The 20,924-nt window shown below is 47.0% G+C and overlaps 2 protein-coding genes across 3 annotated transcripts in view; both read left to right on the forward strand.

The window, feature by feature from the left end:
- The first annotated feature begins 1,874 nt into the window (after positions 1-1,874).
- LOC140354852 (hydroxyacyl-thioester dehydratase type 2, mitochondrial-like) lies at positions 1,875-8,590 on the forward strand. The gene is made up of 4 exons (XM_072440108.1): positions 1,875-1,951; positions 2,048-2,126; positions 5,465-5,768; positions 7,073-8,590. The coding sequence occupies exons 3-4, from the start codon at positions 5,514-5,516 to the stop codon at positions 7,328-7,330; spliced, it is 513 nt and encodes a 170-aa protein (XP_072296209.1). The 5' UTR covers positions 1,875-1,951; positions 2,048-2,126; positions 5,465-5,513; the 3' UTR covers positions 7,331-8,590.
- Positions 8,591-9,057: 467 nt separating this feature from the next.
- pxk (PX domain containing serine/threonine kinase) overlaps positions 9,058-20,924 on the forward strand; it is a 37,088-nt gene continuing 25,221 nt past the window's right edge. The window contains exons 1-4 of one of the 2 annotated variants that reach the window (XM_072440109.1): positions 9,058-9,282; positions 13,816-13,866; positions 13,975-14,022; positions 18,717-18,903. In XM_072440109.1, coding sequence (XP_072296210.1) covers positions 9,172-9,282; positions 13,816-13,866; positions 13,975-14,022; positions 18,717-18,903 — 397 coding nt within the window. In that variant the 5' untranslated portion in view covers positions 9,058-9,171. The remainder of the gene's footprint in view (positions 9,283-13,815; positions 13,867-13,974; positions 14,023-18,716; positions 18,904-20,924) is intronic. The other variant, XM_072440110.1, reaches the window with a different exon arrangement.

The following is a 20,924-nucleotide window of genomic DNA, read 5'->3' on the forward strand; positions in this document are numbered from 1 at the left end:
GACTAAAGCGGGTCTAAAGCGGGACTAAAGCGGGACTAAAGCGGGTCCAAACCGGGTCCAAACCGGGTCTAAACCAGGTCTAAACCAGGTCTAAACCAGGTCTAAACCTGGTCTAAACCTGGTCTAAACCTGGTCTAAAGCGGGTCTAAAGCGGGTCTAAAGCGGGTCTAAAGCGGGTCTAAAGCGGGTCTAAAGCGGGTCTAAACCTGGTCTAAAGCGGGTCTAAAGCGGGTCTAAAGCGGGACTAAAGCGGGACTAAAGCGGGTCTAAAGCGGGTCTAAAGCGGGTCTAAAGCGGGTCTAAAGCGGGTCTAAACCTGGTCTAAAGCGGGTCTAAAGCGGGACTAAAGCGGGTCTAAAGCGGGTCTAAAGCGGGTCTAAAGCGGGTCTAAAGCGGGACTAAAGCGGGTCTAAAGCGGGTCTAAAGCGGGTCTAAAGCGGGTCTAAACCAGGTCTAAACCAGGTCTAAACCAGGTCTAAACCTGGTCTAAAGCGGGTCTAAAGCGGGTCTAAAGCGGGTCTAAAGCGGGTCTTGTGTTTCAGAGAGCTGGAGGATGAGGCTGTGAGTGTGACTGAAGTGGAGCTGAGGTTCTTCATCGTCTCTGGGCTCAGGAGTCTTCATGGAGAGGTGCCTCTTCTCTCACATGTCCTCGGGGTTCTCGTCTCTAGGGTCTCGAGGGTCTTATAAGATTTTTCGAATAATAAGTTTGATCCATCAAACACACAGAGCTGGTGCCCTCATGTGGCCGCTACCATGAACTACACTTACACTTCACCTGTCAAATGGATTTAAACTTAAAGGCGCAATGGACGATTTTTCGGCGATTTGAGAAAGCAGGCGGAAGTGCTCAGGCCCCTCCCCCGTGCTCAGGCCCCTCCCCCGTGCACAGGCCACTCCCCCGTGCACATGCCACTCCCCCGTGCACATGCCACTCCCCCGTGCACATGCCACTCCCCCGTGCACATGCCACTCCCCCCTGCACATGCCACTCCCCCGTGCTCAGGCCACGCCCCCGTGCACATGCCACTCCCCCGTGCACATGCCACTCCCCCGTGCACATGCCACTCCCCCGTGCTCATGCCACTCCCCCGTGCTCATGCCACTCCCCCGTGCTCAGGCCACTCCCCCGTGCACATGCCACTCCCCCGTGCACATGCCACTCCCCCGTGCTCATGCCACTCCCCTGTGCTCAGGCCACTCCCCCGTGCACAGGCCACTCCCCCGTGCACATGCCACTCCCCCGTGTGGACTGATACAACACACGTGTGTTTGTTTATTAGCACGACGGAGCGCATCGCATCTCTCGTCTCCCGTAGATTTCTGTCCACTTCTGCGTCAGCTCCAACTGTCTTTCTCCGTCTTCATTTTGCCCCGTACACTGAGGGAACTATATTATGATAGATCCATGCGCTTAGGCACGCGGAAACGTGAGGACGAGCCTGACGCGGCTGCAGGTGAGCGGTAGGTGTGTTTTATGATTGACACGTGGCAGGACGAATCGGCCGTCCACACCGCGAGGAAATAAGACTTAGATTTGTACCAAAAAAATCATCCATTCAACCTTTAATGAATAACGAGGACTAAAATCCATGTTAATAATCGTTGGATTTATTGTGTTATTTTACAAACATTATCACTATTGTGAGTGTTGTAGTGAGTGAAGTGAACGGGGGTTTCACTCTTACATTTACAGTGTTCTAGCTCAGCCAAACTGAGGCTGCGGCGGCCATCTTGGCGGCCATCTTGGGAAGCTTTTTGGTTGCTCCTGACGACACTTCATGGGCGTGTCTCTGGGTCAAAGCAGCGACACAGGGAGAAGATGCAAACGCTTCTGCTCTTTGTCTTTTGTAAAGTGTGTGTTGTTGTGTCTGAAGGTCGGAGCGGCGCTGAACTTTGACCTTCTGGACCACGATGACGTCTCGAATGTGGCTGTGCTCAAAGTGTCCAAAGAGTGAGTCACCAGTGTGTCCTGCTGTTGTGCCTTTGGGCCAAACACGGCCTCGTTAGAACTCTGAGGTAACGAGTGTCTAATGTTTTATTTTGACAGTGGTTTGGTGAAACTCTGGAGCGCTCTGACTTTACTGGGATATTACAACAATCACCGCTGCGCCTTCAGAGTCCTACAGGTACTGTCCTACTGTCCTACAGCTACTGTCCTACTGTCCTACAGCTACTGTCCTACAGCTACTGTCCTACTGTCCTACAGCTACTGTCCTACAGCTACTGTCCTACTGTCCTACAGCTACTGTCCTACAGCTACTGTCCTACTGTCCTACAGCTACTGTCCTACAGCTACTGTCCTACTGTCCTACAGCTACTGTCCTACTGTCCTACAGCTACTGTCCTACAGCTACTGTCCTACTGTCCTACAGCTACTGTCCTACAGCTACTGTCCTACTGTCCTACAGCTACTGTCCTACAGCTACTGTTCTACTGTCCTACAGCTACTGTCCTACTGTCCTACAGCTACTGTCCTACAGCTACTGTCCTACTGTCCTACAGCTACTGTCCTACAGCTACTGTCCTACTGTCCTACAGCTACTGTCCTACAGCTACTGTTCTACTGTCCTACAGCTACTGTCCTACTGTCCTACAGCTACTGTCCTACTGTCCTACAGCTACTGTCCTACAGCTACTGTTCTATTGTCCTACAGCTACTGTCCTACTGTCCTACAGCTACTGTTCTACTGTCCTACAGCTACTGTCCTACAGCTACTGTCCTACTGTCCTACAGCTACTGTCCTACAGCTACTGTCCTACAGCTACTGTCCTACTGTCCTACAGCTACTGTCCTACAGGTACTGTCCTACAGGTACTGTCCTACTGTCCTACAGCTACTGTCCTACTGTCCTACAGCTACTGTCCTACAGGTACTGTCCTACAGGTACTGTCCTACTGTCCTACAGCTACTGTCCTACTGTCCTACAGCTACTGTTCTACTGTCCTACAGCTACTGTCCTACAGCTACTGTCCTACTGTCCTACAGCTACTGTCCTACTGTCCTACAGCTACTGTCCTACAGGTACTGTCCTACAGCTACTGTCCTACAGCTACTGTCCTACTGTCCTACAGCTACTGTCCTACAGCTACTGTCCTACAGCTACTGTCCTCCTGTCCTACAGCTACTGTCCTACTGTCCTACAGCTACTGTCCTACAGCTACTGTCCTACTGTCCTACAGCTACTGTCCTACTGTCCTACAGCTACTGTCCTACAGGTACTGTCCTACTGTCCTACAGGTACTGTCCTACTGTCCTACAGCTACTGTCCTACAGCTACTGTCCTACTGTCCTACAGCTACTGTCCTACAGCTACTGTCCTACTGTCCTACAGCTACTGTCCTACAGCTACTGTTCTACTGTCCTACAGCTACTGTCCTACTGTCCTACAGCTACTGTCCTACTGTCCTACAGCTACTGTCCTACAGCTACTGTTCTATTGTCCTACAGCTACTGTCCTACTGTCCTACAGCTACTGTTCTACTGTCCTACAGCTACTGTCCTACAGCTACTGTCCTACTGTCCTACAGCTACTGTCCTACAGCTACTGTCCTACAGCTACTGTCCTACTGTCCTACAGCTACTGTCCTACAGGTACTGTCCTACAGGTACTGTCCTACTGTCCTACAGCTACTGTCCTACTATCCTACAGCTACTGTCCTACAGGTACTGTCCTACAGGTACTGTCCTACTGTCCTACAGCTACTGTCCTACTGTCCTACAGCTACTGTTCTACTGTCCTACAGCTACTGTCCTACAGCTACTGTCCTACTGTCCTACAGCTACTGTCCTACTGTCCTACAGCTACTGTCCTACTGTCCTACAGCTACTGTCCTACAGGTACTGTCCTACAGCTACTGTCCTACAGCTACTGTCCTACTGTCCTACAGCTACTGTCCTACAGCTACTGTCCTACAGCTACTGTCCTACTGTCCTACAGCTACTGTCCTACAGCTACTGTCCTACTGTCCTACAGCTACTGTCCTACAGTCCTACAGCTACTGTCCTACAGCTGCTGTCCTACTGTCCTACAGCTACTGTTCTACTGTCCTACAGCTACTGTCCTACTGTCCTACAGCTACTGTCCTACAGGTACTGTCCTACTGTCCTACAGGTACTGTCCTACTGTCCTACAGCTACTGTCCTACAGCTACTGTCCTACTGTCCTACAGCTACTGTCCTACAGCTACTGTCCTACAGCTACTGTCCTACTGTCCTACAGCTACTGTGCTACTGTCCTACAGGTACTGTCCTACTGTCCTACAGCTACTGTTCTACTGTCCTACAGCTACTGTCCTACAGCTACTGTTCTACTGTCCTACAGGTACTGTCCTACTGTCCTACAGCTACTGTCCTACAGGTACTGTTCTACTGTCCTACAGCTACTGTTCTACTGTCCTACAGCTACTGTTCTACTGTCCTACAGCTACTGTCCTACAGCTACTGTCCTACAGCTACTGTTCTACTGTCCTACAGCTACTGTCCTACAGCTACTGTTCTACTGTCCTACAGCTACTGTTCTACTGTCCTACAGCTACTGTCCTACAGGTACTGTCCTACTGTCCTACAGCTACTGTCCTACAGCTACTGTTCTACTGTCCTACAGCTACTGTCCTGCTGTCCTACAGCTACTGTTCTGTCCTACAGCTACTGTCCTACAGGTACTACTGTCCTACTGTCCTACAGGTACTGGGCCTTCAGAGTCCTACAGGTACTACTGTCCTACAGGAACTGTCCTACAGGTACTGTCCTACAGGTACTCTCCTACAGGTGCTACTGTCCTACAGGTACTGGGCCTTCAGAGTCCTACAGGTACTGTCCTACAGGTACTACTGTCCTACAGGTACTGGGCCTTCAGAGTCCTACAGGTACTACTGTCCTACAGGTACTGTCCTACAGGTACTGGGCCTTCAGAGTCCTACAGGTACTACTGTCCTACAGGTACTGTCCTACATGTACTGGGCCTTCAGAGTCCTACAGGTACTACTGTCCTACAGGTACTGGGCCTTCAGAGTCCTACGGGTACTGTCCTACAGGTACTGTCCTACAGGTACTACTGTCCTACAGGTACTGGGCCTTCAGAGTCCTACAGGTACTACTGTCCTACGGGTACTGTTGTCCTACATGTACTACTGTCCTACGGGTATTGTCCTACGGGTACTGTCCTACAGGTACTACTGTCCTACGGGTACTGTCCTACGGGTACTGTCCTACGGGTACTGTCCTACAGGTACTACTGTCCTACAGGTACTGTGCCTTCAGAGTCCTACAGATAAAGATTCGATGGGCAGTTCCAGTTAGAGCCGAGCATCAGCTCAACAAGATCGTTAATATGAATAGAGAATAGAATAGGGCCTAAGATGGAGCCCTGAGGAACTCCTTTGGACACATTAAAAAAAGAAGTCAAGACTTGATCGCTTCAGTCGCCTTCAGTCGGACTAAACCCGGTCTTTGGTCTTTGGTCAGGTCTCTTCAAACCCTCCGGAGAGTTGAGTTCCACCGGGCCTGACTCAGGATGTGGCTCTGGTCCCGGACTCGCCTGGTCCTCCCCCGCTCCGGTCTCGGCTCCGGTCCCGGCCTGGCCCTGCCCCGGTCCGGATCCGGTCTTCGGTCTCTTCACGTGGGCCAGGTTTTCACTCTGTCCAGGGCTTTCTCCGAGCAGGACCTGGTTCAGTTCTCGGCTCTGACCGGGGACTCGAACCCTCTCCATCTGGACCGGGACTTTGCCAGGACCACGGCCTTCTCCAGACCTTTAGTCCACGGCGTCCTGGTGAGTCCCGACCTGGAAAGTCAGGTTTATTTCAAATGTCTAAATTACACTGGACTCGATTGTTGTTAATGGCGTTTTAATGAACTGATGATGTCATACGCTCAGATGGAGGCGGGGCTAACTCCTCGCCGTCCTGAGTTTGGTCTTGGCTCCTCATGACTAAATCATGTGACTTCAGTTTATTTGTGCAGAGAAGACGTAACCTGACCTCTGACCTTTGACCTCTGACCCCTGTGGAACTGACTTTTACAGTGAACTTAAACGTGGACTGACCAGAGTGGGACAGACATTCAGGTGGATTCTTGCTCTTGGTCTCCGTTTTCTCTTTTGGATTTTGTCTTCAAACCTGGTGTTATGCTTTATCTTGTCGCCTCAGGTAAACGCTCTGATCGCTCTGGTTAAACCCGGTGTTGTGCTTTGTCTTGTCGCCTCAGGTAAACGCTCTGATCGCTCTGGTTAAACCCGGTGTTGTGCTTTGTCTTGTCGCCTCAGGTAAACGCTCTGATCGCTCTGGTTAAACCCGGTGTTGTGCTTTGTCTTGTCGCCTCAGGTAAACGCTCTGATCGCTCTGGTTAAACCCGGTGTTGTGCTTTGTCTTGTCGCCTCAGGTAAACGCTCTGATCGCTCTGGTTAAACCCGGTGTTGTGCTTTGTCTTGTCGCCTCAGGTAAACGCTCTGATCGCTCTGGTTAAACCCGGTGTTGTACTTTGTCTTGTCGCCTCAGGTAAACGCTCTGATCGCTCTGGTTAAACCCGGTGTTGTGCTTTGTCTTGTCGCCTCAGGTAAACGCTCTGATCGCTCTGGTTAAACCCGGTGTTGTACTTTGTCTTGTCGCCTCAGGTAAACGCTCTGATCGCTCTGGTTAAACCCGGTGTTATGCTTTATCTTGTCGCCTCAGGTAAACGCTCTGATCGCTCTGGTTAAACCCGGTGTTGTGCTTTGTCTTGTCGCCTCAGGTAAACGCTCTGATCGCTCTGGTTAAACCCGGTGTTGTGCTTTGTCTTGTCGCCTCAGGTAAACGCTCTGATCGCTCTGGTTAAACCCGGTGTTGTGCTTTGTCTTGTCGCCTCAGGTAAACGCTCTGATCGCTCTGGTTAAACCCGGTGTTGTGCTTTGTCTTGTCGCCTCAGGTAAACGCTCTGATCGCTCTGGTTAAACCCGGTGTTGTGCTTTGTCTTGTCGCCTCAGGTAAACGCTCTGATCGCTCTGGTTAAACCAGGTGTTGTGCTTTGTCTTGTCGCCTCAGGTAAACGCTCTGATCGCTCTGGTTAAACCCGGTGTTATGCTTTGTCTTGTCGCCTCAGGTAAACGCTCTGATCTCGGCTCTGCTCGGCTCTAACGCTCCCGGTTGCGTCCTTCTGAAGCAGGAGATCCGATTCCCCGCGCCGCTCTTTGTGGACGAGCTGGTTCTGGCCCGGGTCGAGGTCCAGCGGATCCGACTCTCTGTGGCGCTGGTCTCCGTCCGGGTCCAGACCCAAGACCAGACCCAAGACCCAAAAGTGGTTCTAGAGGGAACTGTGACCGTGAAGATTCACCGAGACAAACAGCAAACTCAAACCTGACATTAAAGGACATGTTTTTTTTCTTTTTTTTAATGAGGAAAATGCATTATTATTTCTGTTAATAAAAAAAATATCATAAAGTGTCATTTTATCATTAGGCAGAGCAAAATAATATCTGTTTGCTGTAACCCGACCGAGCCGTCAAAATTATAGCCGACTGAAAAAGAGATCAGCATTTTGTCAAAATCATGCCAAATTCTTTTATTTTTCTTATATTTCGCCTACTCACCGACCGTTTTTTCAAAAAAGCGCCGTGTTGAATAATTTTGTATCACTTGAACTCGCTAAAAATATTACGAAGCCGAAAAAAGAAATAAAAATGAAACTTAACACGAGCGGAGAACGTTCAACTCATTGTCTGTTGAAGCCTGACCCCTGGTGGTCACTGCGTGTCACTGGCAGAATATAAAAAATGGCGACGGCAACATGTGTGTTCAGTGTGTCAGTGTCAGACCGGACTAAGTGAGCGAAAAGAGGACGTCATCAATTCGACGACATGAAAATGGCCAAAAAATAAAATAATTTGTCCTGTACAAAAATTGTTTATTGGCTGGACTTATTATTATTTTTGTTTTGTACATTTAAGCATCTCTTTTGATAAATATAATTTTAACTTAATTTCATAGGCAAATTATCATTAAATTCTATATACAAATTTTGATTTTTTTTTTATTCTTTAAAGTAAAAAAATTAATAAAAATTACCCTCCTACCTACACACTTGAAAAATGGGTAGGTAGGTGGGTCGGGTTACAGCAAACAGACAATTTATTTGGGGCAGCCTTATTTGTGTTTGTTGGAGTTTTGTCATGTTTGTGTTTTATTTCAATCTATTCATGGGTTTCAGATTCTTTTCACTGTTAAAAATATTTTTGTTTAAAATTATTGTTTGCAAAGTAAAAACAGTTAAAAGATGAAAAAATCTTAATAATCCTGTTTTCTATTTCCTCAACAATTGCTTGCTCATTTCTCCCTGTGGCCCTCAGAGGCAACTGTTGTTGTGATTTTGGCCGTTACAAAAATAAATTGATTTGTATTTGTATTTGCCACAAGATGTAAAGAAGGAAGTTTAAGAAGAATATTAACTGCAAGAACATTTATATTCATAGTATGACATTATTAAACGTGTCAATTCTGTAAAATAATAAAAACACTTAAATAGATGTTCAACAATTTGGTGCTTTTTGGAAAATTTTACAAACACAAATGTAAATTCTTGAATGTAAAATGTGGTTTTCACTGTCGAGACGTCTGCTGGTTCTGAAGGTTATTTCGTGTTTTTATGATTTAATTTTTTTACATCGAATTTAAAAAAAAAATGTAATGGTATTTGTATACAATGACTATTTTTTACAAGATTCAATGTAAAAAAAAAAACTCGATAATAAAAACGCAAAAATAACCTTCAAAGTTTTGGCCGTTACAAAAATAAATTGAAATGAAATAATGTATATTTCTGTCAAGAATAAACCTCATCATATTTATTAAATGTGATCTTAATATTACACTTAATATTTGCAGTTCAAATATCTATAAGAACGTACTCATATTTGTTCTTTTATTCTTTATATTTTGGCCGTTTGACTGAGCCGTGGGCGTGTCTCCCGTACCAACATGGCGGCTGCGTCACGACGTCATCACGCATACACGGGCGGCTGCGTCACGACGTCATCACGCATGTTTACGTCGCTCTCCTTCCGTGTTCCCGTGACGTCAGGCTCCAGCAGCAGACAGCGGCTCTTCTGCCTCTTCCACCCGGGCTCTCACGCTCCGTCCGCCCGCCGCACTCACCCGGGCTCCCGTCGCTCTCTTCCCCCCCGGGACGTGCCCTCGGGGGCCGGGATGTCTTCTTACCTGGAGACGCCGAGCCCTGGCCGGCAGCAGCAGCTCCTGGATGACACGGTCCCGCTCACCGCGACCATCGAAGCCAGCCAGAACCTGCAGTCTCACACGGTACTGTCGGTAGTCTCACGCGCGACACGCACCGGGACACGTCACCGCGCGGTCCCCGTTTGACCCACGTCCACGTGCGTCTTATTAATGACGTTTAATTTGCGTCAGAATCCGCGTTCGCGCCGCTAGCTGCGTCGGTAGTTCCATTCTCGGACGCAGCGTTGGCCCCCGGGGGCTTTGGGGGACACGTTTGTCTCGTTTCTCGCGTGTTTGCAGAAGGTTTTTTGGGGGGGGTCAAGTCCCCACTCGTGACACTGTCCGCGGGGGACGCAAACACCGGGGACGCGTTCATCTGGACACGGGACCAGCTGACCGCAGCACAAGCGCCTCCGGTGAAGCAATTTCCTGCTTTGCTCATCAAATTCACTGGCAAAGCATTTACAAGGAGCCAAAATGTCCCTAAATGTCCCATCATGTGCCGAAATGTCCTTAAATGTCCCATCATGTGCCAAAATGTCCTTAAATGTCCCTCCAATGTGCCAAAAATGTCCTTAAATGTCCCTCAATGTGCCAAAAATGTCCCTCAATGTGCCAAAAATGTCCCTTTATGTCCCATCATGTGTCTTAATATGCCCACAATGTCCCAAAATGACCCTCTATGTCCCACAATCTTCTATAATGTCCCTAATTGTCTATAAATGTGCACATAATGTCCCAAAATGACCCCTAAATGACCCTCAATGTCCCTAAATGACCCTAAAGATAAGATAAGCCTTTATTTGTCCACACAATGGGGACATTTCGGTGTTGCAACACAAGTAGATACAGAAGAAAAGAACAGATAACTTACAGGAAGTTTGTTTTAAAAAAAAGTGTAAAAAACACAATAGAAAAACTCCTATGAAACAGAACCTCATGTTCTTAATGAGGAGGAGAAATGTCCCATAGTGTGACTTTAAGAAGATGTGTCAGAGAGAGTGACTTTAAGAAGATGTGTCAGAGAGAGTGACTTTAAGAAGATGTGTCAGGAGAGAGTGACTTTAAGAAGATGTGTCAGGAGAGAGTGACTTTAAGAAGATGTGTCAGGAGAGAGTGACTTTAAGAAGATGTGTCAGGAGAGAGAGTGACTTTAAGAAGATGTGTCAGGAGAGAGTGACTTTAAGAAGATGTGTCAGGAGAGAGTGACTTTAAGAAGATGTGTCAGGAGAGAGTGACTTTAAGAAGATGTGTCAGGAGAGAGTGACTTTAAGAAGATGTGTCAGGAGAGAGTGACTTTAAGAAGATGTGTCAGGAGAGAGTGACTTTAAGAAGATGTGTCAGGAGAGAGTGACTTTAAGAAGATGTGTCAGGAGAGAGTGACTTTAAGAAGATGTGTCAGAGAGAGTGACTTTAAGAAGATGTGTCAGGAGAGAGTGACTTTAAGAAGATGTGTCAGGAGAGAGTGACTTTAAGAAGATGTGTCAGGAGAGAGTGACTTTAAGAAGATGTGTCAGGAGAGAGTGACTTTAAGAAGATGTGTCAGGAGAGAGTGACTTTAAGAAGATGTGTCAGGAGAGAGTGACTTTAAGAAGATGTGTCAGGAGAGTGTGACTTTAAGAAGATGTGTCAGGAGAGTGTGACTTTAAGAAGATGTGTCAGGAGAGAGTGACTTTAAGAAGATGTGTCAGGAGAGAGTGACTTTAAGATGTGTCAGGAGAGAGAGTGACTTTAAGAAGATGTGTCAGAGAGAGTGACTTTAAGAAGATGTGTCAGGAGAGAGTGACTTTAAGAAGATGTGTCAGGAGAGATGCATTTGGTTCTTTCTTTGGTCAGAAATGGATTATTACTGTTCAAACACAACATGTCATTTCACTTTATGATTTGGTTTCAGATAAATCGATTAAATAATTTATTCATTCTCAATAAATGTATAAATGTGTCTCATACATTTACAATACAGTGGACACGAGCTGCTTTACACACATTTAACACACACTTAACACACACGAGCTGCTTTACACACATTTAACACACACGAGCTGCTTTACACACATTTAACACACACTTAACACACACGAGCTGCTTTACACACATTTAACACACACTTAACACACACGAGCTGCTTTACACACATTTAACACACACGAGCTGCTTTACACACATTTAACACACACTTAACACACACGAGCTGCTTTACACACATTTAACACACACTTAACACACACGAGCTGCTTTACACACATTTAACACACACGAGCTGCTTTACACACATTTAACACACACTTAACACACACGAGCTGCTTTACACACATTTAACACACACGAGCTGCTTTACACACATTTAACACACACTTAACACACACGAGCTGCTTTACACACATTTAACACACACTTAACACACACGAGCTGCTTTACACACATTTAACACACACTTAACACACACGAGCTGCTTTACACACATTTAACACACACTTAACACACACGAGCTGCTTTACACACATTTAACACACACTTAACACACACGAGCTGCTTTACACACATTTAACACACACTTAACACACACGAGCTGCTTTACACACATTTAACACACACTTAACACACACGAGCTGCTTTACACACATTTAACACACACTTAACACACACGAGCTGCTTTACACACATTTAACACACACTTAACACACACGAGCTGCTTTACACACATTTAACACACACTTAACACACACGAGCTGCTTTACACACATTTAACACACACTTAACACACACGAGCTGCTTTACACACATTTAACACACACTTAACACACACGAGCTGCTTTACACACATTTAACACACACTTAACACACACGAGCTGCTTTACACACATTTAACACACACTTAACACACACGAGCTGCTTTACACACATTTAACACACACTTAACACACACGAGCTGCTTTACACACATTTAACACACACTTAACACACACGAGCTGCTTTACACACTTAACACACACTTAACACACACGAGCTGCTTTACACACATTTAACACACACTTAACACACACGAGCTGCTTTACACACTTAACACACACTTAACACACACGAGCTGCTTTACACATTTAACACACACTCGACGCACACTCGACGCACACTCGACGCACACTCGACGCACACTCGACACACACTCGACACACACTCGACGCACACTCGACGCACACTCGACACACACTCGACGCACACTCGACGCACACTCGACACACACTCGACACACACTCGACACACACTCGACGCACACTCGACGCACACTCGACACACACTCGACGCACACTCGACGCACACTCGACGCACACTCGACGCACACTCGACGCACACTCGACGCACACTCGACGCACACTCGACGCACACTCGACGCACACTCGACGCACACTCGACGCACACTCGACACACACTCGACGCACACTCGACGCACACTCGACGCACACTCGACGCACACTCGACACACACTTGACACACACTGATTAGTCAAATCCCTGTAATTAAAAACGACCTTTGAAACCACCAAAAGCAACAACACATTGAGCAACATGAACAAACTCCCTTTAATTAGACGTGACTTTAAGAACAGAATGAGGATTGTAACGACTATATTTCATTCCAAACATGAATTTAAAACATATTTAGAGTCATTAAATTATCTACAATAATTCGGTTGAAGTAGAATCGATGAAATGCTGTAATATTTCTCATTTGAGACATTTAAAGTTTGCGTGTTTTGCTCCGGTTTTTAACGTTTGTTTTTGTCTGTTTTTATTGCTTGATTTGGACGTGTTTGTTACTAAATCATGAGGAAGAGGAGGAGGATGATGATGAGGAGGAAGAGGATAATGAGGAGGAGTAGGAGGAAGATGGTGAGGAGGAAGATAATGAGGAGGAGGAGGAGGAGGAGGAGGAGGAGGAGGAGGAGGAGGAGGAGATAATCTGCCTTTCTGACTTATTTCTCATGAATACTTTGGATTGTAAGTGAAGACGACACGGTTAAACCTTTTATTCATTCCCCTCTTCGTGTCTTCATTTACTTTGTACTCGGGGGGGGGGGGGGGGTATTTTGTGGCACAATTAGACTTTATTAAGTATAATTAATCATAAAAGTCACACATTTCTTCAGATTGTGACCCTGCAGTTAAATCCGTGTCTGAATAATCTCAGATATTACGGCACAAGTTGTTTTCGTCGGAGTCATTGGCGTGGATCGTCCGTTCGCCTGTCGAGCGGCGCCTGTCGAGTCACGTTTCAGACGGAAAGCGAGCGTTTGCTCTGTGGCCACGCCCTGGAAACGACCTGTCGCCCTGATCTCGGTCTGTGGTGAAAGCTCTGTCAAGTTTGTTCCCGTGTGCGTTTGCTAAACATGTTCATCCGGCCCCTCCCACCATCCCACACAAAGGATGACAACGTTGCATGAATTCACAGAAAAGTACAAAGAAGCCGTCGAAACAGGATGAAATAAACGACTTGAAAATGTGAAAAGTAGTTGATTTGAAACATTCTTTATCGCTCACTTCCCTAATGCGTCCTGAGCCTCTTTAACGAGCTCTAAATTAACTTTATAACATCATAACTTTACCACCTGTTGTTTTTCAGGAGTACATCATCCGAGTGCAGAGGGGCTTGTCCTCGGAGAACTGCTGGCAGGTAATCTGCCAATCACAGCCTCTGTCTGAAGTCCTGTTTAGTCCTGCTTTCAGCCCAGTATTGGACCAATCAGTGCGCAGGTAATGGTCTCGTTTTGTGTTCTTGCAGGTGATTCGTCGATACAGCGACTTTGATGCGCTAAACTCCGCCCTCATGGTGAGTCCTTTTATTTAAAACCGTTACTGTCTCCAGAACACAAGACCTGCTTTAGTCCTGCTTTGGACCTGCTTTAGTCCTGCTTTAGTCCTGCTTTAGACCTGCTTTAGTCCTGCTTTAGTCCTGCTTTAGTCCCGCTTTAGACCTGCTTTAGTCCCGCTTTAGTCCTGTTTTAGTCCTGCTTTAGTCCTGCTTTGGACCTGCTTTAGTCCTGCTTTAGTCCTGCTTTAGTCCTGCTTTAGACCTGCTTTAGTCCTGCTTTAGTCCTGCTTTAGTCCTGCTTTGGACCTGCTTTAGACCTGCTTTAGTCCTGGTTTAGTCCTGCTTTAGACCTGCTTTAGACCTGCTTTAGTCCTGCTTTAGTCCTGCTTTAGTCCTGCTTTAGACCTGCTTTAGACCTGCTTTGGACCTGCTTTAGTCCTGCTTTAGTCCTGCTTTAGTCCTGCTTTAGACCTGCTTTAGTCCTGCTTTAGTCCTGCTTTAGTCCTGCTTTAGTCCTGCTTTAGACCTGCTTTAGTCCTGTTTTAGTCCTGTTTTAGACCTGCTTTAGACCTGCTTTAGACCTGCTTTAGTCCTGCTTTAGTCCTGCTTTAGTCCTGCTTTGGACCTGCTTTAGTCCTGCTTTAGACCTGCTTTAGTCCTGCTTTAGTCCTGCTTTAGACCTGCTTTAGTCCCGCTTTAGTCCCGTTTTAGTCCTGCTTTAGTCCTGCTTTGGACCTGCTTTAGTCCTGCTTTAGTCCTGCTTTAGTCCTGCTTTAGTCCTGCTTTAGACCTGCTTTAGTCCTGCTTTAGTCCTGCTTTAGTCCTGCTTTAGACCTGCTTTAGTCCTGCTTTGGACCTGCTTTAGTCCTGCTTTAGTCCTGCTTTAGTCCTGCTTTAGACCTGCTTTAGTCCTGCTTTAGTCCTGCTTTAGTCCTGCTTTAGTCCTGCTTTGGACCTGCTTTAGTCCTGCTTTAGTCCTGCTTTAGTCCTGCTTTAGACCTGCTTTAGTCCTGCTTTGGACCTGCTTTAGTCCTGCTTTAGTCCTGCTTTAGTCCTGCTTTGGACCTGCTTTAGTCCCGCTTTAGACCTGCTTTAGTCCCGCTTTAGTCCTGTTTTAGTCCTGCTTTAGTCCTGCTTTAGACCTGCTTTAGTCCTGCTTTAGTCCTGCTTTAGACCTGCTTTAGTCCTGCTTTGGACCTGCTTTAGTCCCGCTTTAGACCTGCTTTAGTCCCGCTTTAGTCCTGTTTTAGTCCTGCTTTAGTCCTGCTTTGGACCTGCTTTAGTCCTGCTTTAGTCCTGCTTTAGTCCTGCTTTAGACCTGCTTTAGTCCTGCTTTAGTCCTGCTTTAGTCCTGCTTTAGACCTGCTTTAGACCTGCTTTAGTCCGGCTTTAGACCTGCTTTAGACCTGCTTTAGTCCTGCTTTAGACCTGCTTTAGTCCTGCTTTAGACCTGCTTTAGACCTGCTTTAGACCTGCTTTAGTCCTGCTTTAGTCCTGCTTTAGACCTGCTTTAGACCTGCTTTAGTCCTGCTTTAGTCCTGCTTTAGTCCTGCTTTAGACCTGCTTTAGTCCTGCTTTAGTCCTGCTTTAGTCCTGCTTTAGTCCTGCTTTAGTCCTGCTTTAGACCTGCTTTAGTCCTGCTTTAGTCCTGCTTTAGACCTGCTTTAGTCCTGCTTTGGACCTGCTTTAGTCCCGCTTTAGACCTGCTTTAGTCCCGCTTTAGTCCTGTTTTAGTCCTGCTTTAGTCCTGCTTTGGACCTGCTTTAGTCCTGCTTTAGTCCTGCTTTAGTCCTGCTTTAGACCTGCTTTAGTCCTGCTTTAGTCCTGCTTTAGTCCTGCTTTAGACCTGCTTTAGTCCTGCTTTAGACCTGCTTTAGACCTGCTTTAGACCTGCTTTAGACCTGCTTTAGACCTGCTTTAGACCTGCTTTAGTCCTGCTTTAGTCCTGCTTTAGACCTGCTTTAGACCTGCTTTAGTCCTGCTTTAGTCCTGCTTTAGTCCTGCTTTAGACCTGCTTTAGTCCTGCTTTAGTCCTGCTTTAGTCCTGCTTTAGTCCTGCTTTAGTCCTGCTTTAGACCTGCTTTAGACCTGCTTTAGTCCTGCTTTAGTCCTGCTTTAGTCCTGCTTTAGACCTGCTTTAGTCCTGCTTTAGTCCTGCTTTAGTCCTGCTTTAGACCTGCTTTAGTCCTGTTTTAGTCCTGTTTTAGACCTGCTTTAGACCTGCTTTAGACCTGCTTTAGTCCTGCTTTAGTCCTGCTTTAGTCCTGCTTTAGTCCTGCTTTGGACCTGCTTTAGTCCTGCTTTAGACCTGCTTTAGTCCTGCTTTAGTCCTGCTTTAGACCTGCTTTAGTCCCGTTTTAGTCCCGCTTTAGTCCCGCTTTGGACCTGCTTTAGTCCTGCTTTAGTCCCGCTTTAGTCCTGCTTTAGTCCTGCTTTAGTCCTGCTTTAGACCTGCTTTAGTCCTGCTTTAGTCCTGCTTTAGTCCTGCTTTAGACCTGCTTTAGTCCTGCTTTGGACCTGCTTTAGTCCTGCTTTAGTCCTGCTTTAGTCCTGCTTTGGACCTGCTTTAGTCCTGCTTTAGTCCTGCTTTAGTCCTGCTTTAGTCCTGCTTTGGACCTGCTTTAGTCCTGCTTTAGTCCTGCTTTAGTCCTGCTTTAGACCTGCTTTAGTCCTGCTTTGGACCTGCTTTAGTCCTGCTTTAGTCCTGCTTTAGTCCTGCTTTGGACCTGCTTTAGTCCCGCTTTAGACCTGCTTTAGTCCCGCTTTGGTCCTGCTTTAGTCCTGCTTTAGTCCTGCTTTAGACCTGCTTTAGTCCTGCTTTAGTCCTGCTTTAGACCTGCTTTAGTCCTGCTTTGGACCTGCTTTAGTCCCGCTTTAGACCTGCTTTAGTCCCGCTTTAGTCCCGTTTTAGTCCTGCTTTAGTCCTGCTTTGGACCTGCTTTAGTCCTGCTTTAGTCCTGCTTTAGTCCTGCTTTAGACCTGCTTTAGTCCTGCTTTAGTCCTGCTTTAGACCTGCTTTAGTCCTGCTTTAGACCTGCTTTAGACCTGCTTTAGTCCTGCTTTAGACCTGCTTTAGTCCTGCTTTAGACCTGCTTTAGACCTGCTTTAGACCTGCTTTAGTCCTGCTTTAGTCCTGCTTTAGACCTGCTTTAGACCTGCTTTAGTCCTGCTTTAGTCCTGCTTTAGTCCTGCTTTAGACCTGCTTTAGTCCTGCTTTAGTCCTGCTTTAGTCCTGCTTTAGTCCTGCTTTAGACCTGCTTTAGTCCTGCTTTGGACCTGCTTTAGTCCTGCTTTAGTCCTGCTTTAGTCCTGCTTTAGACCTGCTTTAGTCCTGCTTTAGTCCTGCTTTGGTCCTGCTTTAGTCCTGCTTTGGTCCTGCTTTAGTCCTGCTTTAGTCCTGCTTTAGACCTGCTTTAGTCCTGCTTTAGTCCTGCTTTGGACCTGCTTTAGTCCTGCTTTAGTCCCGCTTTGGACCTGCTTTAGTCCCGCTTTAGACCTGCTTTAGTCCCGCTTTAGTCCTGTTTTAGTCCCGCTTTAGTCCTGCTTTAGACCTGCTTTAGTCCTGCTTTAGTCCTGCTTTAGACCTGCTTTAGTCCAGCTTTGGACCTGCTTTAGTCCCGCTTTAGACCTGCTTTAGTCCCGCTTTAGTCCTGTTTTAGTCCTGCTTTAGTCCTGCTTTGGACCTGCTTTAGTCCTGCTTTAGTCCTGCTTTAGACCTGCTTTAGACCTGCTTTAGTCCTGCTTTAGTCCTGCTTTAGTCCTGCTTTAGACCTGCTTTAGTCCTGCTTTGGACCTGCTTTAGTCCCGCTTTAGACCTGCTTTAGTCCCGCTTTAGTCCTGTTTTAGTCCTTCTTTAGTCCTGCTTTGGACCTGCTTTAGTCCTGCTTTAGTCCCGCTTTAGTCCTGCTTTAGACCTGCTTTAGTCCTGCTTTAGTCCTGCTTTAGACCTGCTTTAGTCCTGCTTTGGACCTGCTTTAGTCCCGCTTTAGACCTGCTTTAGTCCCGCTTTAGTCCTGTTTTAGTCCTGCTTTAGTCCTGCTTTGGACCTGCTTTAGTCCTGCTTTAGTCCCGCTTTAGTCCTGCTTTAGACCTGCTTTAGTCCTGCTTTAGTCCTGCTTTAGTCCTGCTTTAGACCTGCTTTAGTCCTGCTTTAGTCCTGCTTTAGTCCTGCTTTAGTCCTGCTTTAGTCCTGCTTTAGTCCTGCTTTAGACCTGCTTTAGACCTGCTTTAGACCTGCTTTAGTCTAGTTGCTGTGAATTCTTCAGGAAAATGTTTTTTTTCTGACTTAGAGTTAGTCTCTTCCTGTTTCTTTGACCTTTTGACCTCAGTCACAAATCTGCTCCGAGAATTCTGGTTTAGACCTGGTTCTTGGCCGGATTTTTCTCTTTAGATCTCACGTGTTGAACCTCAATGGCTTGAAATGCATGAACATAAACTTCTTGTGATGTGTTCTCGTCGTCTCGGCTCCGCCTCTGTCACGAGCGCGAGAATAAACACCTTTGAGTCTTTTGGATAAAACTACAACATTCTCTTTATTATTTAGTCTCACTTGTGCAGCAGGAGGCGCTCTAACAGGAAGAATCACACTTTTATTCACATGGATTGTAAATAAAAGTGGTCCAAGGACTGACCCTTGTGGAACCCCTTTGTTATTAAAATAAGAACATTCACCTTGTTTTTCACTGGATTTCTAACGTGTCTGGTCTGGTCAGGTTTGTGGGATCTCGCTGCCGCTGCCGCCCAAGAAACTGATTGGGAACATGGACCGAGAGTTCATCGCAGAGAGACAGAGAGGACTACAGGCTTATCTGGACCGCATTACCCAGCATCCTCTGCTCTGCTCCTGCCTCAGCGTCAAGAGGTTCCTCGACCCCAACAACTACGCCACAAACTACACAGGTCTGAGCTGAAACCACACACACTACACAGGTCTGAGCTGAAACCACACACACTACACAGGTCTGAGCTGAAACCACACACACTACACAGGTCTGAGCTGAAACCACACACTACACAGGTCTGAGCTGAAACCACACACACTACACAGGTCTGAGCTGAAACCACACACACTACACAGGTCTGAGCTGAAACCACACACACTACACAGGTCTGATCTGAAACCACACACTACACAGGTCTGAGCTGAAACCACACACACTACACAGGTCTGAGCTGAAACCACACACACTACACAGGTCTGAGCTGAAACCACACACTACACAGGTCTGAGCTGAAACCACACACTACACAGGTCTGAGCTGAAACCACACACACTACACAGGTCTGAGCTGAAACCACACACACTACACAGGTCTGAGCTGAAACCACACACACTACACAGGTCTGAGCTGAAACCACACACTACACAGGTCTGAGCTGAAACCACACACTACACAGGTCTGAGCTGAAACCACACACACTACACAGGTCTGAGCTGAAACCACACACTACACAGGTCTGAGCTGAAACCACACACACTACACAGGTCTGAGCTGAAACCACACACACTACACAGGTCTGAGCTGAAACCACACACTACACAGGTCTGAGCTGAAACCACACACTACACAGGTCTGAGCTGAAACCACACACACTACACAGGTCTGAGCTGAAACCACACACTACACAGGTCTGAGCTGAAACCACACACACTACACAGGTCTGAGCTGAAACCACACACACTACACAGGTCTGAGCTGAAACCACACACACTACACAGGTCTGAGCTGAAACCACACACACTACACAGGTCTGAGCTGAAACCACACACTACACAGGTCTGAGCTGAAACCACACACACTACACAGGTCTGAGCTGAAACCACACACTACACAGGTCTGAGCTGAAACCACACACACTACACAGGTCTGAGCTGAAACCACACACACTACACAGGTCTGAGCTGAAACCACACACACTACACAGGTCTGAGCTGAAACCACACACACTACACAGGTCTGAGCTGAAACCACACACACTACACAGGTCTGAGCTGAAACCACACACACTACACAGGTCTGAGCTGAAACCACACACACTACACAGGTCTGAGCTGAAACCACACACACTACACAGGTCTGAGCTGAAACCACACACTACACAGGTCTGAGCTGAAACCACACACACTACACAGGTCTGAGCTGAAACCACACACTACACAGGTCTGAGCTGAAACCACACACACTACACAGGTCTGAGCTGAAACCACACACACTACACAGGTCTGAGCTGAAACCACACACACTACACAGGTCTGAGCTGAAACCACACACTACACAGGTCTGAGCTGAAACCACACACACTACACAGGTCTGAGCTGAAACCACACACACTACACAGGTCTGAGCTGAAACCACACACTACACAGGTCTGAGCTGAAACCACACACACTACACAGGTCTGAGCTGAAACCACACACTACACAGGTCTGAGCTGAAACCACACACACTACACAGGTCTGAGCTGAAACCACACACACTACACAGGTCTGAGCTGAAACCACACACACTACACAGGTCTGAGCTGAAACCACACACACTACACAGGTCTGAGCTGAAACCACACACACTACACAGGTCTGAGCTGAAACCACACACACTACACAGGTCTGAGCTGAAACCACACACTACACAGGTCTGAGCTGAAACCACACACACTACACAGGTCTGAGCTGAAACCACACACTACACAGGTCTGAGCTGAAACCACACACACTACACAGGTCTGAGCTGAAACCACACACACTACACAGGTCTGAGCTGAAACCACACACACTACACAGGTCTGAGCTGAAACCACACACTACACAGGTCTGAGCTGAAACCACACACACTACACAGGTCTGAGCTGAAACCACACACTACACAGGTCTGAGCTGAAACCACACACACTACACAGGTCTGAGCTGAAACCACACACAC

Source organism: Eucyclogobius newberryi, unplaced genomic scaffold (assembly GCF_026437365.1).
Source record: "Eucyclogobius newberryi isolate DKJ021-1_F unplaced genomic scaffold, fEucNew1.0.hap1 SCAF_11, whole genome shotgun sequence".
In the NCBI taxonomy this organism is placed as follows: Eukaryota; Metazoa; Chordata; class Actinopteri; order Gobiiformes; family Gobiidae; genus Eucyclogobius; species Eucyclogobius newberryi.